This window comes from Rattus rattus, chromosome 15 (assembly GCF_011064425.1).
Source record: "Rattus rattus isolate New Zealand chromosome 15, Rrattus_CSIRO_v1, whole genome shotgun sequence".
Taxonomy (NCBI): domain Eukaryota; kingdom Metazoa; phylum Chordata; class Mammalia; order Rodentia; family Muridae; genus Rattus; species Rattus rattus.
Window position 1 is genome coordinate 66051350 of NC_046168.1, and position 26004 is coordinate 66077353.

Genomic DNA, 26004 nt, shown 5'->3' on the forward strand with positions numbered 1-26004 from the left:
GCAGAGAGGGTTTGCTTTTATCCCGCACAGCCTTCCCCAGGTTCTGTCATCCTGTGGGGATTGAAGAGCTGAGGAGGGAGGGTGCCCGTGTGCCCGAATGACCGGGATGGAGTACCTGCTCAAACCTGCAAAGGATTGTGGGAAATAACCTTCTGTCAAGCAAGCCACTGTGATTTCCAGACTACTTGCTACTGTGTTAATCTGCCCCAATAAACTCATTTCCTGTTACATGGGGGATCTTTCAGGGAGGAGAAGTGAGACATGATCTAGAAATCTGGAGAACAATCCACACTCCATCTATGAGGCTTGGGAACTCCCACTGCAAGGTCAAGACCGTTGTAAGCTTTCAAACCTACAGGGTGGCTATCTAATGTGAAAGTGGTGACTGACACCCCTCCCAACCCCCCCACTCATGATACTATACAGGCTCCCTATCAAAACAGTGTTTCCTCTTCCTGAAGTGAGTTCTTGTGTAGGCCACATTGGTGTTGAACTTGACATGTTGTTGAGGATGGCCTTGAACGTCCGATTCTCCCTGAGATTACAGGCAGGCACTGTCATACTGCGTTACATAGTTCTGCAGGAAATTCTAGATAAGACAAAGCTAATACGTTAGGGGAGTTTCAGAAGGACCTTGAGGTATAGGGTGGGGACTGGCTTGGAGGCCGCATGCAGGAGCATCCTGGAATGATAGCCCAAGCCAGGGCTGGAGAAGTGGTACAGCCAGAAAAGTGCTTGACGTTCAGGGGGACATAGGCCTCATCCTCAGAGGCTATGGAAACACAGGCAGAAGCAAGCTGATCTCTGGAGACTGATGGCGGGTCCCCTTGCCAACTTGGTGAGTTCTAGGTCAGTCTCAAAGACTGAAAAGGGGGGGGGGGAGGGAAGGGGAGGGTAGGCAGTGTCTGAGGAATGACACTTGGATAAAGTCTTCCTCTGGCCTCCTCAGCCTACCTCTGCTCACAAACAGTGTGTGCACATGAACACACATGAAAGAACTTGTCCAAATTTGTCTTCTGTCACAGATTGGCTGAAAGGCTAGGAGCTGCTCTATGCTGCTCATCCCCCTACCCCAGTACCTCAATAGCACACAGGCTTCTCTTACTGCGTCTGAGCTCTCAGTTTAGACCACTTGGCTACTCTAAACTCCCACTGAATCGATTGGCAAGGTAAGCCCTTTCTTTACAGAGGTCAGAGACGTTCTCCCAGCATCTGGGGGCCTATGGGGTTGCTTAGAACATTCCATCCACCCCTGTGCTGTCCAGTTCAGCAGCTCCAACAAGAAGTAACCTTGCAGGCTTCACATCTCCGAGGACTGGGGCCAGCACAGCTAAGGTGGTACGCTTGGATTGTTTTCACCAGGCCTCAGGCGTGCCTCCAGAGGTGTGGGAGAGGGTGGGAGACAGTCTTCACTCACCTTCTATCTCCAGGGCCACCCTTTCTACTCTGGGATTTGCAGCCAGAGGAAGGCAGCCTGAGCCAGCTTGGGCTCAGAGGTGGAAAAGGACAGAGGTACAGCAACAGCACAGGGCACGAGCTGGAGAAAGGGTGGCCACTGGGCAGCCATTGCAGAGGTGCCATACTGAAGGGAGGCTCTTTGAAGCAGTGAGCCTTCTCTCCAGCCCCAGCAGCCCCCAGTAGGGAACTCAGGACTTCTGGGAAAGCGCTAATTGGCCAATGAAAAGCAGCTGGTGAGCGCTCTTAACCACTGAGCCATCTCTCCAGCCCCAAGAGATTGAATTTTAGTGGAAAACCTGGTATATGTCTGGATACCCGGACCATCTTTCTGATTAGCAACCGTGGCTTGGTTGCTAATGTCACTCACTGCCCGAAGTCTGGAGCACACCGGAAAGCAGGGGTGAAGTCAGTTTGCCTTTCTGGGGATGAAGTAAAAGGACCATGACCACTGTATAAAGTAGGCCATGCTCGGGTTTAATAAAAAGGACAAAACCCAGCAATGTGGATGGGGCTCATGAACCTATGTGCACCCCATGTACCCAGGGCAGACTTCATCCCTAAGGTGGGGCCTGTAAGGGAGATTAAGGAAATGATCGCACCTTAAATCTGCAGTCATTTAAATACCTGACGTGATTGAAATGATACATTTCTGAAGAAGCTTCAAACCAGACAACCTACAATACTTGTGTAGGAAATGTTCCGGCTTCCATAATTCTTTATTAAATATTTGACAAGTTGCATCACCCCTTTACAACGACTTCACTTTGTCACAGTTCCCATTTGCTGTCAGGAAAACAAGCTACAGTATCTCTCCAGGTCTCTCAAGAAGACAGAAGAGGACTCGACCGTAAAACTTTACGTGCGTGTACCAGGTTCGAGCTAGGTTAAAGCTCGAGGACTGTGAAAAAGAGCGTCAGCCATTGAGCTGTCTTAGAAAAACGTCAAGGTAGTTTGGTTTTGACCATTGTATCAAATAGCACTCAGCTTTGTGTGAGGAGGTGGGTGTGGGTGGGGGGATTGTAATAAAAAGTTAAGAAACATGGAGGATTCATTTGGAATGCTTGAAACTCTTTTCACCCTTCAGAGTCACTTTTGAAAAATGTCTCATTTGATTAACAGATTCTGAATTAAGAAAATGACAGCAAGTTAATAATGTCCTCCTAGGGTTCTCTCAGACGCCGAGGGTCAGAATTCTCAGGGCAGGACTTGGAGACAACTGTGGAAGGGAGTAAGCTCTCGTTCCCTTTTGAATTCCAGATTACTCCTAAAGTGTAAAAATGCTATACAAATATATACAAATATATTTGGATAGCACACACACATACACACACACATATATGTATATATGTTACATCCTGGGTAGCAAAAGCAAGAACAGTCACAGAGATAACAGGAAGAAAATTCCGACAACGTAGGATACATCGGTCTGAGTCTGAGGCTTGCACAGGGACAGACATCTGTCAACACAGGCTGTGGGCACAGGAGAGGCTTTCAATACAAACACCGAGACACAGCGGAGGGAATGCAGGGCATTAGAAGTCACTCACTGACAGATGCTCTTGGGTTCCTACCATTGCCTCTTACAAATATGAAACCGGCAAAGATACATGTGCCTCAGACACGTGCTTGGAGCGTCGTCAACATCTCTAACAAAGGATGCTGAGTGGTTTCCGCAGGAAATGTCACACCAAAAGAAAGCTACTCTTTTCCTAGGAAACCCTAGACAGACTTATGTCCTCACACTACGGCTTCTCCTCTAGCACACTGAAAACACTCTGGGGCGGAGTGCGCATACACAGATGTCTATACACTGTTCATTAAGGCTTATAGAAATTAAAAAAAAAGTGGTCCAATGTATATTACATTTCTACCCAGTTTTAAAAATCTAAGGTACAAAGTGGAGTTTAGGTTTTTTTGTTTTTTTGTTTTAAAACGCATCCCAGTCCTGAAATCGGCAGTTTGACATGACTTAGGATAGACCCCAATTCGTGAATGAGACAGAGGTAGCATGTGGTCTTCTGGGAGCCAGAGGGGGAGCAGGGCAGGCAGTGACCCTGCACGGCAGCGCCCCTACTGGCCAGGAAGAGAATGATTGCAGATAGCATCTCCCTTCTGTTGTTGAGAGAGAAGCAGAGAGAGGGGGAGAGAGGGAGAAGGGGGGGAGGGAGGTGGGGGAGGGAGAGAGAGAGGAGGGGAGAGAGGGAAGAGAGAAAGGAGAGAAGGAGGAAGAGGAAGATAAGAAGAAAAGACTTTCAAATTTCAGAGGTGAGAAAGGAGACTACCAGGGAAATAGAGAACAGGTTAAAAGCTGCTGTACGTGAGAGCCTGACTCTCAGAACAAACTGGAATCTAGCAAGACCAAGAGCAACAGGCCAAGTGAGATTCAAAAGTCGTTAAAAGATTTTGTACCTCACTTCCAAGAGCCGGCTGCTGAGCCTTTTGGGGGGAAACAGTTCTTGTCATGTTGGTTTATATAATTTCCAACACGAATGTCAGGATTTCCTGTCTCTTGCTAAAGGTCCTCGGAAAGAGAATTTTTCTATTTCTTATCCACCCCCTCCCCGGGCCCCAGCAACAGGGATTGAATCTACAGCTAGGCAAACGCTTGCCACTAAGCTACATCAGTCCTGGAAACAAAAACAAAAGTACACGTGTCTGGTTCTTGTGAACTGTCAGAGGACTGGCCACGGAAAAGTAGAGATGCGGGTTTCAGACAGACCAGGAGAGCACAGGGGGGCACCTAGGATAGACTAACGCCCACCACGACCTGTTCTGGAGTCAGCAGGCTGTCTAATCCCAGGTCCACCAGGGAGTCAAAGGGGCAGGGACATAAGAGGGCCCCAGGATGCTCAAAGTCCTTCCATGGTGAAGTCAGAGTCCTGGGACCCACTCCGCACGCAGCCTTAAGGTAAGAGATCCACCATTACTGTTTGCAGGAGATGGATGATGTCATCTCCACAGCACAGAGAGGAACAGCACCGGCTGCAGGAGGGAGATCGGAGAATGACCTGCCATGGCCCCTCAGGCACACATTTACAATGACTCTACAAAGATAACCAGGCAAGCCGGGGTCTGGAGACGAGGCATCGGGCATTTCGGGCAACGAGTGGAACATCACAAACCAGAGGGACAGGAAACTACTCTATCTTTACTCTCTAACAGGCCAGCTCGCCCATCTCCAGTAATAGTAACCACTGTTAAACCCTGGAATTATCGTGGGCCAATGAACTGAAGTGTCGTTCACAATGGCTTGCCTTTCACGTATTCCCTGGAGTGTTATTTTAATAGGTCTTCACTGCTCTTGACTTAGAAATGATCAGAATGAAGTCCTCTTTTCATATTTTTAATTATTATTATATTTTTTTTAGTAAAATTGTTATATCAGAGGACAACTTGTAGAAGTCAGTTCTCTCCTGTCAGGTGGGTTCCGGGGATTGAACTCAGGATGTCAGGATTGGTGACCTCAACTCACTGAGCCATCTTGCTGGCTCCTCTTACATTTCCTAATACCCGACTACTTTGCATTTAGTGAATCGTGTTGCTCGGTATAGGGCCTACGGGAGTATAGAACCCCAGCTCTTAGAATAGATTTCGGTTTCTTCTCCAGTTAAAATACAGTTTAGCTCAGGCTTTGGCACCCTCTATAACAGAGATGGTTCTGGACCTGGAAGGCTATTTTTTTTTTAAAAAAAGTATCTCCCCCACCCCCCTCTGCCCAATATCTGTTTACTACAGAAGGAAATTATCCCAGCGGAGGCAGGAACAGTGAGTGTTAATTGCCTCTGTAATTACTCGATAGCATGTGGATCGAAGCCGATGGCCAGCTTGGTAGGATTCCACCGTCTAGGGCTCACCCACCAAGAATGTCCATGGCTCCTTCACGGCATCCACAGCTGTGTAAACACGAGCGATTTCTTATACCAAAGATCCTTCTTATGTGACAGGGATCACAGTCTTTTCGTCTTATTCACAACTTGGCAAGAGATCAGAAATACCCCGTGTCCGCCTTACTGCTAGGACAGGGTCTAGGACGACACAAGTTAAAGGGACAGCAGGGGTCTCGGAACTCCCACGCTGCCTCAGGCATCTTCTCAGAACACAACAGAAAGAGACTTAGAAAACTTCAGACACCCTCTCTGGCTTCCACCGCTGCCAGCCAGACGGCTTGGGCTCAGCGGTTCCCACTGGGCTTTCCAGGTCACCTTTAAAACTAGCACACCATAGACATGACCCGGGGGCGGTACACGGTATCGGAGCATGCAGAGTAGGTCATAGGTCACACAACTCGGTTAAGTGTACAGTAGGTAAAACCTTGTTGTTGAGTAGAAATTACAGAACAGTCGGAGAAGATCGGTGCAGAGGCTGGGCGTCACATCTGGGCTCATGTGTATACTCGCGGCCAAGTTCACGACTGATAGATCTGCACCGGACAGATGTGTGCAGGGAGGAAGGAACAATCGCCACTCGTGATATCCGTGAGAACAAAATGAAAATAAAACCGGATGTGACCTCCGTAAAGTGCCGTCAGAAGGGACGCGGATACAGCAAAGAAGGGTTATTTGATTATTGTTTAGCAATCACAGAGACAGAAGATCAGTGATTCTGGTTTCCTTGGTTTTGAATGGAGCAATGCCATTGGAAATGTCTCTATGAACACCAAAGAGAAAAGAGAGTTCAGAGGAGGTTGTACAGCGACAGGAAACTGTAATGGTTTCTGATGCAAGATGACAGTCCAGTCCTGTCTTTAAATGCATGATGGCACACGTCAGAACTCCTAAGGGACAGTGGGGTCATTCCTCTCAAGTTAACACAAAGATATCATGCTATGTTACAATTCTTCCAGCCTGGACCTAGTCTCTAAATTTGTACAAAAAAAAAAAAAAGTAATATCCAGTTTATTTTCAATCTGAGTATGGAAAAAATATTATGCTCAATGTTATAGTTGAAGTTCTTTCAAAGTATTTGTCTGTAGAAGGCTTTTGGAGAAAAATTAGTCTTCCAATTCTAACAAAGTAGAGGCTAGGAGTGTCAAAGTACTTCAAAAAAAAAAAAGTCACCAACATTAAGCTTGATATGAAATTCAAATACAAAAAAAATATGCTCACTTTTCCAAGTACATGAGACATCTTTAATTGTAATGAAATAAAATCTGAAAATCAGTCTAAATCATTTTTAAAAAGTAAACATGAGTTGTAATACTATACCTGGAGCGTGATTAATTCCATTCACTGTCATTAGAAAGTATGCAAAATATTTATTAAGGGCTTTGCCTGCAGAGGCACAACATAAATAGAACAAGTCCTCCTGTAATCAGTGTACACATCAACCAGTTGAGTTATCGGCGGTGAGGGGGCGGCACTTGAGCGGGGGCTGGGTTCCCTGGCGGAACTCGGGCAGGGCCCAGACAAGCTGGGCTCCAGAGCCAGGCCAGGCAACTGCTTCTGCCTCAGGCTCTGCAAAAGTCTGCTAGGCAAATGCAAAAGTGCACTCGGACCTTGCTGGAAGGGCGGTGCCCCACGCCGAGGCCTTCCTTAATCCACACCTTCGAAGCCTTGAGCATTCTCCACGGCCATGAGAAGCTTCTCCCGTAGATCTTCAAAGGTTTCATACGGAGGTAAATCAAGGCGGTTAAAGCTGCCAAAGGGATGGAAAGTAGAGGTGAGCGGCCGCCATTCTCCTGGCCCTAGCAGCACATAGAACCATATATATACATATGTATGTATACGTGTGTATGTATATGTGTGTGTGTGTGTGTGTGTGTGTATCCCAGTTTTAGCTAATAGGCATTGGCTGTTTGAGTGAGGGAATTAAAAAGACAGTCGTGCTTTTATCATCCAAAGCCACCTTCGAGCTATGAAACTGCTGACACCACACAATCAACAGGGAAAGGAAGGAATCTTCCAACTGTCCAGGACTCTGCTGCTGACAGGGAGAGTCAAAGACAAGACAAGCACCAACATATACGGACCAAAAATGTGGGCTGGTGAGGTGGCCCTGCAGTCCAGGTGCTTGCAGGCAAGCCGGAGGCTTAGTTCAATGACCAGAAGCCACACGAGGGTGGAAGGAGAGAGCTGGCTGCAGTTGCCCTCTGACCACACTGGTGGTCACACACACACACACACACACACACACACACACACACACACACACACACACACACACACACACACACACACACACACACAGACATACACACACACACACACACACACACACAGACACAAACACACTCACACACACATGCACACACACACACATACACACACGCACACACAGACACACACACACACACACACAGAGTGTTATAACAAAAAAAAAAAAATAACAACAACAACAAAAAACAAACCAAAAAACCCAAAAACCCCTCGTTTTAAAAGAAAAGAAAATGCACGGAGCACGAGGCATGCCCATCTCAGGAATGAAGGATGGACAGACTACTACTCACACTATCCATGCCTGAACCAACTGCTGTAGGTGTTTAGCAGGTAAGGTTATATATGTATATATTACCCCCAATCATGCATACATGCACATCCTTAAGCAAGAAGGTAAAGCCAGGTTGCCATGGGCCCCATTCCTAGGAGGGTTGCAGACCCTAGAACAGAGCCCAGGCTGCCCTGGGTTCCAGAAAACTGAACCACATCTGCTATCCAGTTGCCTCCCAGTGAGGTTCAGAGAGAGGAGGAGAGGGAGGAGGGAGAGGGGAGGAGGGAGGGAGAGGGAGGGGGGAGGGGAGAGGAGAGGAGAGAGCTGCATTCTTTAAAAGCTCCATAGCAACAGGGCTTCAGCTGGGGCAGGGAGGATCTAGCTCACCCCTCAAGGGTGAGGTCTTTGAATACAGGGATAGCCTCTGCAAGAAATCAAGGCTGCTTGTTTACGGGGCAAGTTCAAATTCTGCCCTTTCGATCTGTGATTTTGGGCATGTCATCTCAGTTCTCTGACTCTGTCCGCTCAAGTGAAAAAGAGGAGAGACTGTTCCCAGGGGTACGGAAGGGCTGGATCAGAATATATTCAGAAGGGGCTGGGAGCCGAGTGCCCAAAAGATGCCAAGTAAGGCGACTCGGCTCTGTTGAGTAGCTCTCTCTTACCCAGCTCAAGAGCATTTAAAAGGGCGGCCAGTTAGCCCTGGAAGGAAGCTGTCTGGACTCTGCAGACTTCCTTCCCCAGAATAAAGGCTGAGAACTGTAGACAGCGCCCGCTCTGAATGGCCAATTTCTGAAATAGCATGCCTGTCGGTAAGGACCACACAGGCGGTGGCTTGGCCGTTCCGCACAGTGACAGATGGTCCTTCTGGAGAGGTAAGGGCACCCACAGCAGCCTGCTCCCCCACTGACCGTTTTCGAAGGATTGTGCAGGCATCGAGGAGGAGAAAGGGTGCTCGTGTCAGCTCAGCATGGGCTTTTAAACCTCACTGTGCTGAGAAAGGCAGGCCGCACCAAGAGGGAAGCAAAAACCTATGCAGAAACACGGACCAGAAGGAGCTTGCTGAATGCTGCTATAAAATCTACTAGGCTGTGTCTGTCCCTGTCCTGGGTGTCATGTGACCCTTCTCAAGCCGGTTCCTGGGGCTTCCTCCTCCTTCTCTAGCCAGAGAGAGCTGATGGTGCCACAGCCCCCAGGTCACTCAGACCATTTGAATTGATGCCGCTATGGGGAATTTTGTTCTTAGTTTTATTTAAAAAAACAAAAAACCATTTGTTTATTGTACGCATGTGTGTACATCACAGCACACATCTGTTTTTTTTTTTTTTTCCGGAGCTGGGGATCGAACCCAGGGCCTTGCGCTTGCTAGGCAAGTGCTCTACCACTGAGCCAAATCCCCAACCCCTCACAGCACACATCTGGAGGTGGGGAAGACAGTTGGCAGGAGTTGGTTCTCTCTTTCCACCATGTGGGTCCCAGTGAGCTAACTGAGGTTGTCAGGCTCGATGGCGAGAGCCTTCACCTGGAGAACCATCACTGTCTCTTATCCTTATTTTGAAATAACCAGTTAAAAATGGGAGTAACAAAACCCAAATGTATGAGAGGCAGGGGACTGTTGTACTCAGAGACGGTGAGCAAGGAAGTCTCCGCTCTAAAACAGACGGGAAGACGGTTTAGGGGGAGCCTGGGAGCACAGAGACTTAAACCCTTCAACCTGCAAGGACACTGGGCCCATCCCAATCACGGCTTACACTTGGCTACCCTTCCTGGTAAGAGGTCACCTTACACAGTTGTTCTTCTGCACTGGAAGCTATTGGTGGGCAGAACTCAGCGTTCTATGCTCCCACGACAGCTTCACCCAGCTGGCACCTGAGATCATGCCAGCCTCAGATTCATTTTTATGTGTATGCGTGCTCTGCTTACATGTATGTGTGTCACATGTGTACCTGGTGCCCTGTGGAAGTCACATCTCCTGGACCTGGAGTTCCACATGGCTATGAGCCATCATGTAGGGGCTGTGAGTCAAACCCTAGTCCTCTGCAAAGAGCATCGAGTGCTCTTCGCCATCGAGCCATCCCTCCAGCCCTCACAAGGATTTTGTTACTTACCATGTATGAGCTCTGGGCAGTTTTTCAGGACTACCCCATTGCTCTATTGTAAACAGCTGAGGACCATTGGAACCTGGGCAAAAAAAGGGAAGAAGGTGCATCAACAGGCTTGAAGCAGTGGGACAAAGTTGTGGTGGGACTTAGGAAAAGGGGAAGGGTTCTCAAGAGTGCGGTCTGCCCGGGTGAGTCCTGTGGGAAATCCCTGGTCTCTACCTCAGGGGAAAGTAACACAATGTGAGCTTTGACTCACAGAACGGAAAGAGCCCTGCAGGCTGGAGGTGGGCGCTTCCAACCGTAAGGGTGATTCTGAAAACATCTGCTTTTATAAGCGGAACCAAAAAACCTGAACTATGGGAGAAGGGGAGGGAAGACGAGAGGAGGTCTCTGTACAAAAAAGCGAACACGGCCTCAGTCCTTGCTGGCTGAAGCCCTCTGTTCTACAACTCCGTGGGTCCCCGTGGAGCTAACACAGGTACATCTGGTCTGGAATGGGACCAAGATGGCTGGATGTTGCTTGCCTAGGTCCTCACAGGAGGACAGGAGACTCTGGGGCACGCCATACTCACCATAAAGTTCGGCAAATCCATTCATGGGTACTCTGGAGGTGCCTGTGACAAACTGTAGTAACCGGATCCGCTTCTCAGCATCCATCAGCAGCACGGCCTGTCAGAGGCAGAAGGTCACTGTCACCGTGACGCACACACCTCACCACACATTGTAACAGCGCCACAGAACCGCCTTTACCATGACTCTGCCTCCCCCCTTTTAACAGTTGCTATGAACCCCAGCCTCTCTAATCTTAGAATTGCTGGGTCCCTTTTTCCTTTTGCCAGCAGGCCAAAATAAATAATATAAAAAGAAAACCCTTCGATAGGCTCAAGCTCAGGTTTCTGGGTTTGAGATCTGGGGTCTCCCTGAAGCCAGTTCTAACCAGGCAGTGTTCCAGACTTATCTAAACAAGGGGAAGCCAGGTGATGACACAGAGCCACAGAAAATTCCCTAACGCCATTTTACAAATAGAAGGAAACCAGAGTCAAAAATGGGCCTGTGAACCAATGACATATACCTTTATTCCCAACAGTTAGGAGGCAGAGGCAGCTGAATCTCTATTTTGAGGCTAGCCTAGGCTATATAGTGAGACCCTGTCTATAAAAAAGAAAAGGGCGTATGTTACCATGCAGGGCTGATTTCCTTTTTGCGCATGTAATATGTAAACTATTAATTAAAGTAAATTTTTTGTGGGAGAGGAATTAGCTGTTTTTTGGGTTGTTTTTTTTTAAATGTTTGGTTTACTGTCTTGGCCAAAGCTTTCCTGAGCCCAACAGAATAGGAACATTGGCCCTGAGATGGTCATACATCAAATTTAATGTGCATCTTTGGTTGTAAGATATAAAAATCAAGATGGCTATTGGAGAAAAAAAGCTGAGAAAATGATTTCTTCACAGGGATGAGCCAGCTCAAAAGCATCCCCATGCAGGAGGACGATTCCGCTCTGAGCTCCCCAGCGGGAGCTTAGGACTTCTGCCCTGACTGGGAGGAAGAGCCTGAAGCAGAGGCTGGGCCTAGAGAGCTGGCTTTACCTTCCAGAACCACTGGATGACAGGGTGGTTGGGGCAGTAGCCGTTCTTGTAAATGGAGTGCTGTCTCCAATCATTCACGTCCACATCACCAAGGCCGCACATCAGCAACTGGGAAGGAAATTGATCAGATGTAAACCGGGTGGGACACGCAGGTTGAGAGCTCTCCCTTCACACCACCCTGTCACAGGCCACACATCTCCTTGGCTACTTACTATTGCTAGCCCCCCCAGATCAGAGACAGGCCCGACAACAGAGCACACGCTAGACCCCATCTCTGTGCATCCAATATGCCATGTGTCAGAGAATACAAAAGTGTCGCTTACGAAGTAAGGAGACGCTGTACTTTATGTAAAACGTATTGATAACACAAACCTCCAGTTCATTTTCATCGAAAATTTTAATCAAGTCGATTGGAAGAAGTTCTGTAAATCCCTGAAAGGAAAAGATAAAAACATCTTAAACACCTTTTTCTTCAAAAAAGAACAATTTCTGGGATAAAATAAGGTTGCGGTTAGCCAGCTAAATCTCGCTCTTTCCTGTGATACCAGGGATGCTGTAGGCAGGCGGATTGCAAAAGCCATTTATGACACACTTTTGTGAGTCAGTGTGTCCGTGCATAGACCGCAGATGTGTGAGAGGCACATGTAAAAATAGCATGCTGGAGGCATGGGCGGAGGAGAAAGGGGACTGTGCGTGCTGGCGGAGAACTGATAGGAAAGCAGCGAGTCAGGCTCTGGCCCCTGGGCTGTCATTACTTAGGGGTGACCCAGGAAGACTCTCGACGCTGTGGTTCCCAAAAGCTGGGCGGGGCTGGAATCTGCTACCTTGGACTTCTTCCTTTAATTCAGCGCAAAAGGTGCCAAAGCCAAGTTCACCCCCACAGCTTACATCCTTAGGCCCTGATGTCTGTGCACGGCCTGCTCAGGGCAGGGCTGTCTGCACGAGGTACAGGCCACTGAGTTTAAGAGAGCTGTTTGATAAGAGGTTCCTGGAAATGACTGTCAGGGCGTCTGGGTTTTTCCTGTATGTATGTATGTATGTATGTATGTATGTATGTATGTATGTATGTACGTATGATGTGTGTACACATATGTGTAGAGGCAGAGGACCACCTGCAAGAGTTGGTTCTCTCTCTCTACCAGTGGCGCTGGGGGCTTGACCTCAGAGGGTCAAGCTTTGCACCTCTACTTGGTGAGCCATCTCACTGGCCGCTCTGGCTGCTTTTAAACAACTAATATCATTACTAAAAAGGGATTTCACTTTTACCAACATGAAACACCTTTTACGATAAAGGCCCCCAGCACCTGAGGGGCCGGGGCAGTGTCTCCTGTGGTAGACTATGCATGGGGGAAGTGATGGCTTCATTCTATCACAGGGAGAAAGCCGGTGTCTGGATAGAACATAAAAGTCCAGAGAATGAAAAGGGGAGAATCTGAGGGAAGTTTAGAGTCACAGAGGGGAGGGCTCCATAGGGAAGGTCAGCATGCCTGGGTTGGGTAGTCTGAGTGAGAGAGAGCAGGATTTTTGAGGCACGGTAGCAGGCACCACAAGTGCTTCTCGTACCTCTGGATACTCCTGGAACTTCAGGGTAATGGTTCTAGAGCATGTGTGGAAAGGCCTGGTGGTGAGAAAGCTCAGCCTCTAAATGTGCTGGTCATCAAGGCTGAGCTGGGGCCCACAGAGTGGACTGAGACAACCAATTCTGTAGAGTTATCCTATGGCCCTCACGTGCATTTGCACGTTTGTGTGTGCACGCACATAAATAAATAAATAAATTTAAAACAAACAAATACAGGTGGAAGCCAGTCGGTATAACCCTAGCTCCCAGGAGGCTGAGCCAGGATTATCATCAGGGCCAGGGCAGTGGGTGCCACATGAACTTTGTCACAAGCAGGCAGGCAGGCAGGCAACAGTGCTGGTAAAACAAATTAAAAATGGAGAAAAGCAAAGCAAGAGAACACTTTCGAAAGAAGGTAGCGTGTCATGGAACATTCCCACCTTGGGAGATGGCCATCAGGGTGAGCAGCTCATGCTGGCTCTGTCCCCACCCTGACCCCATTAGCAGTGCTTACCTCCAAGAAGGCATTCATTTGCTTCTGGACCCTATTCACAAATCTCCACTGGATGACCAAGCTGTGAGAGAAAAAGGCGCAGACTTAGTCACCTCTGTCACCCACGGTTCTTTATACCCAGGCCTGCTGCTCCTTGGGTGGATGAACAGAGAACCCTGAGGACAGCAGGGTGAGGTGGGGAGCAGCTGGCTTTGGCACACCCCCTGTGGAGATCTGCGTTCCTCTAAGGGCCACCGCAACATCACGAGAAACCCACACTCTGAGGTTGCCAAGAGCATAGCCAGTCTCCCCGCCTACTCAGACCTCAGGAGATAAAAGTGCTCCACAGATGTGAAGAAAGGGGGGAGGGTGGGCTGGAGACACATTGGTTAAGAGCACTGGCTGCTCTTCCGGGGGAAGACCTGGATTTGATTTCCAGCACCCACATGGTAGCTCACAATTGTCCGTAACTCTAGTCTCATGGGATCTGATGTTCTTCTTGTGTCCAAGGACCCCAGCCACACACTGTGGTGCGCGGACAAGTATTCAGGCACCCATACACATAAAAAAATGTAAAGGTCTCTTAATAAAAAAAGTCACTCGTATCTACCCATTTTTCATGCACGTGAACGGCATGAACATGTTGTTAAGAGTATATTATCATGCCATGTATTATACACACTAATAGTTAAGATAAAACACTTGAGAGAGGGTCTGCCTCCCCAGTACTGAGGTTAAACGTGTGTGCCACCATGTCTGGCCCACAGCAGTACTTGTAACACTACAGTTTAGAGATGAATGGTAGGACCTGGAAGTCCCTGAAACTGTCCCTGAGACTGTGAGCAATGCACGTTCTGTCCTCAAGGGGAGACATGGTGACAGCCGGAAAGGAGCAGCCTGCAGCACAGTGCTCAGCTGCGTCTGTACCACAGGGCTAGGCTCCAGTCCACCACCCGGCTTCCTTCTTCCAGTACCAGGACACTGTAGGGCCCGGAAGCAGTGGGAGATTTAAATCCTACCTTGCTGAGACCCTGCCTGGCCCACATGACATAGGTCAATATCCTTAGGCCTTAGCCATTCTGGGTGGAACCAGCCGGAGTACAGAAACCACGGCCCCTGAACCAAACATAGCTGTGTTTCCTTCACTTTGGTTCATGTGTAGACCAGAGCACATCTTGGAAGAGCCCAAAATTGTGCTTGAGTCATGCTGTTACATCAAGGAGGAAGACATAATAGACTCAATCAGAGCTCTCTCTGCCTGCTATAAATGCCTAGGTTTTCTCAGGAACTTCAGGAAGGATGCAACGATTTGTCTCACAACATGAGGCTGAGAGACAGCAACTACCGGAACAACTTACCACGTTTACAATATTTTCCTTAGCTTCCAGTATAGAAACAAATCAGGGGACAGAATACACACACACACACACACGCCACAGACACACACACACAGACACAGACACACACACACACACACACACACACACACACAGACACACAGAGAGACAGACAGACAGACACACACACAGAGACACACACAGAGACACACACAGAGACACACAGAGACAGACAGACAGACAGACAGACAGACACACACACACACACACACACACACACACACACACACACACACAATCCCAACTCTGCCTCATTAGTATCTGAGATTTCCACGGCTGGAATTCTGAATTTCAGACAAGCTATCCGTCCTTGAAGAGGATCTGACATGTTATAATGTACCCTTCCTTCTTGCTGCTGTGGTTCACAGAAGCCATGAGAGAAGGTGAATTTCCTTCCCTCATTCAATGGCCTAGTAGGCCAAGCAAACGAGACATTTCTTTTGTTTAAACTGAGAAGTCAGGTGTGGTGGTGCACACCATTAATCACAGCAGGCAGATCTCTGTGGATTTGAGGCCAGCCTGATATACAAAGTCAGTTCCAGGATAGTCAGAGCTACAGAATAGAGAGATTCTGTCTCCAAAACAAACAAACAAACAAACAAACAAACAAACAAACAATGACAGTAAGTTCACATCCTCAGTATGCACAAGCAGCACTGGGAAGGGATTACCGAGATGGCTCAGCTATTTAAGTGCTTGCTGTGTGAATGTAAGGACCTGACTTCTGGTCCTCAACACCTGTGTCAAAAACAAAAAAGCCAGGCGTGGGGGTGCGCTCCTTCCACATGGAGGTGGAGAGAGCACGTTCATAGAGCACATGGGCCACCAGGCTGCCTGGCTGAATTGATGAGCTCTGGGTTCAGCGAGAGGCTGTTTCCGAAAATAGAAATAGGATGAACAGTAACTGAGGAAGACAGAACACCAACCTCTGTCCCCTCCCCATGCACACACACCTGCAAACACAGAGGCACATATACAGCACACACATACACATGCATACACACACGCATGAATGGAAAATGTGATAAATACGTGCATACGTACTCAATATATTCTCGCTTGTTCTCATTGGTTACCATGATTTCTGACCCATTGGGCTTCAGGTCCACTTGGTAAGTCTGTGATTAGAGGAAAACACAATAGTCAACAACACGCAGCTCTTTGAATTATTATCAATTAATGTCTTACTGTAAAAGAGAAGTGTAGTCCATTCAAAAATATTTCCCAGCAATGGGCTCTGTGTACAGGAAGGTATCTAATGAAGCCTTTTAACTGTTCCAAGATCCTACGCATTTGAAGATGTTACCATTAGAGGCAAAACATTTTATGGTTATTTGTGAGTTTTCATTATTCTTCATCATTAGCAACATTTAAGAAGAGCGACGATTTCATGTAGTATTCATTTATTAAAAAGAAAATAAAGCACTTATGAGCTGGGCCGTGGTGGCTCACGCTTGTTATCCCAGCACTTGGGAGGCAGAGGCAGGATGATTTCTGAGTTTGAGGATGGCTTGGTCTACAGAGGGAGCTCCAGGACAGCCAGGAGTACACAGAGGAAACCCTATCTTGACAAAACAAACAAACAAAGAAACCAAACCAAACAAAAAAATCCATAAAAACCAACCACTAATCAACCAAAACAAACAAAAAAACACCCCCAAAACAATAAACCAACCAAAAACAACCAAACAACCCTGAAAACATAACTATATTCAAGGTGAAAAAAATAAACGAAAGAGAATATTCACCAAGCCCACAGAGATCCAAATTCCAATCAACCACCAAACCCAGAGGTGCAAATTCTAATATTGTGTTACAAGAAATTAAGTTATGTAAGGAAGTATGCAAGGAATGAATTTCTTTCAAGAGGCAAGAATACAGAAACTTAAAAAACAAAACTCAACTAATAAAACATCGTCGTCGTCGTCGTCATCATCATCATCATCATCATCAACAACAACAACAACAACAGAAACCAAGTAGAAAGGAAGGACAGGAAGACACACACTTGCTTAAGACAGAGATCATTTGTTAGTTTTATAAGAGGTCAGAGGTCAATTCTTCTACTACTATGTAGGTCTCTAGATCTAGATTCATTTTCTCCTTTTGGTAACAGTTTCTCAGAACTACCATATAGAGCACACATGCACACACAGATGCATGTGTGTGTGTGTGTGTGTATACATATACACATACATACATACATACATACATATATATATTTTCCCCCCTCAGGGCTGCACAGTTGATGCTATCTACCAGGACTGTCAGTTTATATAGTAAATATCAAAACAGACGATGTGGCCACCGAGAGGGCAACATTAAATGCACAGAGCATCTGTAAGATGACATTCGTTGTAGCCGTGAAAACAGCATAGGATATTTCCTGACACAGGAAGGATTTATAGTGCATCTAATTCTACTTCCACAAACAAACGCAGCAAACCTGCAGGCCTGCGCAGACTAATTCAGGAAGACGTAAGTAAAAACATTCATCGTGACTTTTCCTCAGGTGAGAGTCATATATATTTTTGTATGTTTTTATTATACTGGCTTTATTATATTTTAATATGGGTCAATTAAATTGGTAGAATTGTTTTTTGAAAGTAAAAGACTAGACGTTAAATAATGAGGCCGTGGCAATAAGGTGGCACGGGTGGTTCTGCCAACTGGGTCCTCGGTCAGGTGGCAGCGAGCACACAGAGCAAGCATGGGAAGGTATTTTACTGTCCCCTTCTCAAGCATCTGGATCCCGGCAGCAGTTTCTTAGTTAACAGGGACATTGCCACCTCTTTCCTGTTTCACTTGTGCAACTAGTCGCCTGTGATGACGTTTCGAGCACCTCCAGGATCCCGTTATAAAATGGGGTCTGTGACGTTGCTGCCACTGCTAACTCTTTGAGTTGAACTACTTCTTTGTCCTTGGGTTTTGGAAGACTCCACTGTGCATGACACTAATATGGTGTCCAGTATGCAGTAGGCACCCAATAACTGCTTGTGCCCAAACCCCTTGCACTTAAAAAAAATTCTTTCCCTCTTTGTTCTTCACACGTTGCAAGTTTCTGTGTGCTGTTCAGTTCTTGTCAACCTGGCACAGACTGTGGTCATCTGAGAAGAGGGGACCTCAGTTGAGAAAATGTCCCCATCAGACTGGCTTGTGGACAAGTCTGTGAGGTATTTTCCTGATTAGTGATTGATATGGAAGGGCCCAGCCTACCGTGGGCGGTACCATTCCTAGGCAGGTAGTTCTGGGTTGTATAAAAGAGCAAGCTTGAGTGAGGCATGCACGGCGAGCCAGTAAGCAGTACCCCTCTACGGTTTCTGCTGCTTCAGTTCCTGCCTCCAGGTTCCTGTTAAGTTCCCACCAGGACTTCCCTCTGTGATGGAGTATGGCCCAAAAGCTGTAAGCGGAAACAGACCCTTTCCTCTCCAAGTTGCTTTTAGTCCTGGTGTTTTGTCATAGGTACAGGAATCTAAGACACTGTGTTTGAATATAAACATCTTTCTCGTGAAGATCAGAGAAACCATGAGCCCTGTGGCCCTCCTGGAAGTCGAATATAACACCAGCCACTCAAGCTCTGGGCGTCTCCCATAAATCCAACATGTCTTATGCAGCGTGGAAGCCTGTGGAACTAGCTGGAAACAGCATGGGCGGACCCTTAGGCAGAGCAGGGCTCCTCTGTTTTTAAGACTCTGTTCCTGGACTATGGGATAAAGCCTCAGGAGGCAGTCTCTGGCCGGGCCTACCTTGTCTATACCACATGTCCCTCAGTGGCAGCAAAGCTTTGGAATGGGCAATGCAGCAAGCCCGGCGTCACCCGCAGCCCTGTAACTTCTGCTTCCTCAGACGCCACCCGCCTGCTCCTTACTGGCCTCGAGGTGTCATCGGCTCTCGTTCTGATCTGCTTCACCTCTTTCTAGCTCCTTACACCAACATTTGCCTCTCCACACGCTCTCTTCTCTCAGACTAATAGTGTCCCCCCAACCTTTCGTTATCTTTCTCTAAGGAGTCTTTTTCCAGTATCAGAGACCCGTGACTCACCCAGTTTAAACAACTCCCATAGGATTCCTGTGCCATTGGCTGCAGTGTTTGGGTCATAGCTGAGGTCCTATCCCCTTCTGTGGGTCACCATGGGTGACCCATTGAGAAGGCATTCTGTCCCCTGACATCCTGGCCTTGAAGATTTGTTGGTGAGCTGTTATCTGTCTTCTTACTACATGGCTTCTAGAAGTCCCGCGCCCCAGCCTCTTCAAAGAGGACCTGTGGTTCTTCTCCAGCAGGCCTTCTCCCGGGGACATGCCCACACAGGGTGTATTCTAAAGCAGTGCTGCTAACCTACGGGGCTTGACCCCAGTAGGCTTGCATATCAGATATTCCACATGTCAGATATTTATGCTATAATTCCTAATAGTAGCAAAATTACAGTTATGAGTTGGCAATACAGTAATTTTATGATTGTGGGTCACCGCAACAGGAGGGACTGTTATTAAGGGGTCACAGCACTAGAGAATCACTGCTCCGAAGCACTGGCCTCTCCGTGTTCAACCCTCCCTCACGTACTGAACCTTCTCCAGGGCAAGGGCTCACTGCAGCCCCAGGTTCTCACAGCCAGGAGGGAAACAACTCCCCCAACAACGGAAAGCAATAGCTACAGTTGCATCTGACAAGACAGTCAAACTCTAACTGGGCAGTGAGACTCAGAAACTCCACGCCCAGGAGGCATGTCCCTACTCCCCAGGGACTGGTTCCACCCCAGGGAGGTGGCTGATTTTTAGGGTTTGGGGCCCATGTGCTGATCTTGAGTCAGAATGAGCTGCTGAGCTCAGTTTACTCTGCAGAGGGGCAGGAGAGGTGAATCGGGTATCACCCTGCTAAGGCCTACAGTTAATGAGTTGACAACTCCATCTGCATGTGTACTGAGTGTAGGCAGTCTGTGTGCTCAGGAGGCATGCAGTAGGTGTACATATCATGTATAGTGCTTGTGCAATGCCAGTAAGGCAAGGCTTCAAGCTGCTTATGGTATACAGACAGCTCGTGACAGGGAGGAGGGTAGGAAAAGCGGTAAACAGAGAGAATGCATGGGTCTGGGGAGGGAACACAGTCCTGCTAATACCATGGCACCAAGACACACATATGGGCATGCTTACACATGAGGGCCCTTACACATGAAACTGAGGGAGGGTGTGCGTGTCAGAGGACAAGGTGAGGACTGGGTAGTGTGAGACTGCAAGGGGTCATGACCTTTACCAGTTGTGAGGACACCAAAGGTGACAGGAAGGGCGCACACATTTCAGGAACATCATGGATGGGATATGCTTGGGGGACAGTGGAGAGAAGTAGGGATGAGGAATGAGACAGGAAAGAGCAGCAGAAAGCTGTAAGGAATACCAAGGCTAAGAAGCAAGGCTGGTAAAGACCAGAGAGGAGACCAGAGAGGAGAAATAACAGAGGTGAGAGTCGCTGGGACGGACGGACGGACACACACACCGGAAACTGGGCACCTCAAATTCACACCTCCTCCTCGCCACTGAGGAGAGAGAACTGTGGAAGACAGAGGAGGCAAAGGCTGCATTGCTAGGAGCCTGGGTTCTTCAGGAGGAGCCTAAGGAGGAGGCTGAGCACGGTGCATCTGGGAGAAGACGTGGGTCACAGATGTGGGACAGTGGTGGGGCTGCAAATGGGACGAGGTCATATAGCGGGGGTGGGTGGGGCTAGGAAGGAACAGGCAGAGGGTCAGTGGTAGGACAGCCCTCTAGGCAGAGCCACAGGAGAAGTGTGGATTCCCTGGGGAGTCTGAAAGTTAAGGGCAAATGTTAAAAGAAGAAAGAGGGGAAGCAGGGTGTCTCCAGGCCCTTCCCAAGGGGAGCCCTGAGAATGAGAGGAGACAGGCAGGACTGGGAGGAGCCAGGAGAGCCCTGGTGCTCGGAAGTGGAGGGCCAAGACAGGCCTTCTCCCTGCCCCGTGACAAGGTCCTCAGTCCCGGAACAGTAGGGATTCTCAGGCATGACACATCAACACAGGGTGTGACAAGAGCTGGGAGTGATAGTGAGGTGTAATATAAAGTCACAAGGTTCCTCCTCTCTGGGGCCTGACATTGTTCTGTGAACCACTCCCAACACTGGGAAGGACCTGGATTCCTCCAGGTCTCCCCACTGCCAGCCTAGGGCACACCGAGTGCTGAGGGTGCAAAGGTAGCTCAGATATTTACATGTTCACACCCCAAATTCACTCATTGCTTCCACTTCACACCATCAGCGGTTTTCCCTCTGGGATCCTCTAAGAGTTCTCTAACCTGGGAGGCCAGGATGTAGAGAGTTGGCCTGATGCTGCCAGTATTCTAATGCGAACCTTGGGCCTCCGAGCCTGGTTGCCCCAGAGATGTTGGTACTAAGTGACCCTGCCCTCAAGTTACTTCTGATTGGTAAATAAAGATGCCAAAAGCCAATAGCTGGGCAGAAGAGACATAGGTGGGGTTTAGGTTTCATGGGCTTGGGGTTGGAGGAGAACCACAAGGAGAAGAAGGTGCAGGAGGAAGGAAGGAGAAGCCACCATGGGTTAGGTGAGCCATAAAAGCACGGCCCTGAGGGCTTCCCAACTGGAGTTAAGAGCAGCCCAGATGAGACATAGTAAGGAGGAACTCGGGGTTCTAGACAGGAATGTAGATTCAAATAGCATAGAGGGTAGATACCTGCCCTGCTCTGGTGCTCTTTAAGGTTTATTGTAAATATAAAGGCTGTGCGTGTCTTTCATCCAGGAGCTACAGGGTCAAAGGCAGGGTAGAAACCCTGGGTCAGGATTAAACAACTTCTACAGCACCTGGGAGCTGAATTCCTGATTTTACCTCTCAGTCTGGGCCACAGACGACTGTCTCACAGTGGAGCACACGCCCCATACTCCCTCAAGCAATGCAGATCAAGCCTGTTTCCACACAGAAGTCCTACTGTGAGCTCTCCTCAGTTCAGCCCAAGGCCATGCAGAGATTGGAACCATCTCTGGGTTTCTGTGTAGACACATATCACCTTGAAGAAATTCTGTCACTAGGAGATGACTAACCCCAAGTGTCCATATTTAAGAAGAATAAAGCCCACTTCGGAAGTCACTGATGAACCCACACTGACTGGTGATACGGGGGAAGCAGAGGAAAAGGTCTCAGTGTCCTGGTTCGTCACCGGCACCTGACCCTATGTGGACCCCACTAAAGCGAACAATCACACTGCTCTCTGAGGAACCTCCATTCTGCACGAAAAGTTAAAAACGTCTGGCTGAGTTTTAGATCTTGGGGTGCTGGTTGAGACCCCAGCAGCATTTAGAATTTACTAGCTCTGCGTGGAGACAGGAAACCCTGCGGTAGGGAACTGGGTGTCCTGTCATGCCAGTCAGACGCTGCTCACAATGGTGCTAACGGTTAGCTGAGGGCCTGTGTGACCATGCTGTGCTATAGCCCACAGCAAGGGAAACATGAGCCGGACCCACGTACCTGCCCAAAGTTCTCTTCATCGATGCAGAACATGAGGTCAAGTTCCGTGGGGTCGTTTTCCAAGATCCACTTCAAAGAGTTGTAGTACTCGCTGTCCTATAGGGACGACACAGAGGGGAAACGTGAGCATTCATTTTCAAGGCACAAACCTGTCTGGCTCTTTTATTAACGAACTCATTCTAATGTAATTCTGTGCACAATGCCCAAGGGTGATGCTACCCCCAGTATCAGGGAGCCCGCTCTATCAGAACCACTTCCCGCTCATTGACTTAATCCTTTGTGTCTGTCTGTGTACATGTGTGTGCACGTGTGTTCAGGTCGGAGCCTCAGGAGCTGGTGTTATGGACAGCTGGTTGTTGGCCATCTAGGAACCTAATTCTGGTCGTCTGCAAGAGCAGCATGCACTCTTACCCACCGAGCCATCTCTCTGGCCCCATTCCCCCACTAATGTAAAACACAAGACCCGTGGACAGTGACAGCGTTTGTGACTTCCCCTGTTCTCTTCCGCTGAGGCCACCCGCTTGGGAGGGGAGTTAGAGCAGCCACACTGTTTGGTGGCCTTGTTTGGGAGCCCTGCTGTGGTCTCCAACTCCTCTTCCTGACTCAGCATCCAGGAGCTGGGTTACAGTCTGCTACACTGCGGCCACAGCGAGCTTGTCTCACAGAGAATTTAATACCCTGATTTCCTGTCTTCTAGAGTAAGAATCTCAAAGACCACACAGGACAGCGTTCGAACGAAACACCACACATTTTGTGTTCTGTCCCTTCCCGTTTGTTCAGCGTCCTTGGCCTTACTTTATGCAAAGAGCAGGGCTGTGTTTTAGTAGCTATGAGGCTTTCAGGTCCTGTCTGCTCATGCCCAGAGTCTCTGCTGCTAGGAACATGACAGGCTCAAAGGGGACCGAAAATTATATGCACATCACATTTAAAACACCAATGTTCTGCTGGGAGAGCAGAGGCGGCTCAGCCATTAAGAATGTGCTCTGCTCTCTGGGGGATCCAAGTTTGATCCTTAGCCCTCACACTGGGGAGCTTACAACCACCCGTAGCTCCAGCTCCAGGGGAAAGCTGATGCCTCTGGCCTCTATGGGCACCAGCACTCGGCTGCATGTATCACTCCCCTAATACATATTAATTAAAATAACAAAAAACAAACTTCCCCAAACACTATGGCCAATAGGACCCACAGACTTGGGTGTTAAGAACATTTTCCAGAGTAGCACGGCGTTGATCACCTAGAATCCCAACACTTAGTAGACGCCTGAGGAGTGTGTGGTCTAAGCCAAGCTGGACTACGTACAGTGATAATCCTCTCTCGGCCCCTTCCTTCACTGGGGGTGTGGGGGCACACAGAAGCAATGCCTGTGCTCCTAGCCTCCTCAGGATGGTACAGCAGAGGCTCAAAGCACTGACAAAGGGAGGCTGGGAAGTGAGGCTGAGCTAAGACTGCCAGTCGGCAGGGGTCAGAGAGGTCTAGAGTACAACAGTCTCCTCTCCTGCAATGGTGAGCAGAACACAGGGCGAACTCTGGCTGGCATCGCTCACATTCGCAACTCTGCCCAAGACACACACAGTCCGTGTGTCAGCAAGGCTGAGGGACGCACAGCTTTCTAACTCAAGTGAGCCGTGAAAACAGAGCCGTAATTCTTCCATAAGGACAAAAATACATCTAGTGCACACAAGCCAGTGTGCATGTGTACACACATACATATATACAAACATACATACACATATACACCTACACATGCATACACTTGGACACACATATACATAGACACACACACACACACACACACACAGACACAATGTATACACACATATACACATATACATACATAAACAAACATACACACATATACACACATATGAACACACATACATACATACACACACAAACACACATACACACATGGACCCATATGGACACATGCATACATACACACATATACATGCATACAAACACAAACATACACATATATACACATATATACACATACACACACACATATATATACACAAATATACACATACACACACATATATAAATATACACATACATACACATATATACAAACATACACATACGTACACACATATATATGAGCATACATAAATAGAAAAAGCCAGACGTGCAACTGAAAAGAATGGCATGCTCTGTTTTGTAGAAAACCTCTCCTGTCCAAGCACAGTCAGTGCAGGTCAGCAGTAAGCACTGTGTCACGTGAGCCAGCCTGTCTAAGCGCTCACGTCCCGCTCTCCCGTTCTGCAGTCGTCACTAGCTCCATGTCTAGATGACTATTGTTTTGACCTTGCCTCCACCCCTTCTATGAAGGCATAAAACAGACGGTGGAACATTTCAGACCACAGCCGGGCGTCAGGTGTCCCCCGGGTGTAATCTGCTCGCCAAGCCTCCGCTGGTTAAGCAGTGGGAATTGAGACTTGGTGAACCTGCATTCTTTTTTTTCAGAAACCAACCATAATTTGCTTATTATAGAAATCAGGGAGATCAATTAATTTTCAAGTGGGCAATCCCTTCTTGTTCACGCGGAGTGACTGTGCCTATGACAATGGCTGTGACTGCAAACGCAGCTCCTGACACCTTGCAGGAGGTGAGGACGGCCTGTGACGGCGACGTGACATGCTGTTACTTACCACAGACTCCATGTCATTCAGAGTTATTTGCTTCCCCAGCATCATCTTGTAGAAAGGCCGGATGAAGAATCCTGAAATATGGCAAAAACTTGGTTAAGATTTAAGTCCCTGATACTTCTATGCATCTGGGAATGAAATCAAAGGATATACTGCTTTCCATAGAAATGGGAGGTCGCGACTGAATGCCAAGGACATTTTGCAGTACTCCATGAGCACGTGAGGAGGGAACAGTGGTTAGTTTTAGCTGTTAACCTGAGATCATCTAGGATCGCCCAGAAAGAAGGTCTTGACTAGTTTAGGTTGGGGGCTTATCTGTGACTGTCTCTGTGATTGTAGGAAGATCTAGCCCATTGCGGGCGGCACCATTCCCTAGAAAGGTATCCTGATCACGCTGAGAATGTCTTTATTCTCTTCACGTTCTTACCTGTGCACATAGTGTGTCCAGCTGCTTGGGTTCCTGCCTTGACTTCTAACGATGAAAAGTAACTTGGAACTCTAATCTGAATAAACCCCTTTCTTGCCGAGTTGCTTTTTGTAAGGATAATTTATCCTAACAGAAATAAAACCGAGGAAGAGGATCTGGGAAGCAGTGGAGTGTAGGGAGAAGGGCATCTGTACTAAGAGATGATTTAACATCAACAGATGAAAACAGCTTCCAGGTGGCAACCAACAAGCCCTGGGCCAAGCCAGAGCCTGTGAGAACACGGCTTATAAGAAGAGCCTGTGTCAGCAGAGGGCCGTTATGCAAGTACAGTGTCTCTGGGAGGCCGGGCCAGAGACAGGACTTCTCCCAGGGCAGTGCTGAGTCAGTGGGGCCAGGCAAGCTCTGCATGCACTTCAGTGCCAGCTCCTGTACAC

General features: G+C 48.1%; 1 protein-coding gene across 1 annotated transcript in view; it reads right to left on the reverse strand.

Annotated features, from left to right (window-relative positions):
• Nucleotides 1-5752: 5752 nt before the first annotated feature.
• Nedd4l (NEDD4 like E3 ubiquitin protein ligase) overlaps nucleotides 5753-26004 on the reverse strand; it is a 323775-nt gene continuing 303523 nt past the window's right edge. The window contains exons 23-31 of the mRNA XM_032885399.1: nucleotides 25147-25217; nucleotides 22495-22590; nucleotides 16062-16135; nucleotides 13642-13702; nucleotides 11942-12001; nucleotides 11570-11677; nucleotides 10556-10652; nucleotides 9990-10062; nucleotides 5753-7092 (exon numbers count right to left, since the gene is read on the reverse strand). Of these exons, the coding sequence (XP_032741290.1) occupies nucleotides 6990-7092; nucleotides 9990-10062; nucleotides 10556-10652; nucleotides 11570-11677; nucleotides 11942-12001; nucleotides 13642-13702; nucleotides 16062-16135; nucleotides 22495-22590; nucleotides 25147-25217 (743 nt within the window). The 3' untranslated portion in view covers nucleotides 5753-6989. The remainder of the gene's footprint in view (nucleotides 7093-9989; nucleotides 10063-10555; nucleotides 10653-11569; nucleotides 11678-11941; nucleotides 12002-13641; nucleotides 13703-16061; nucleotides 16136-22494; nucleotides 22591-25146; nucleotides 25218-26004) is intronic.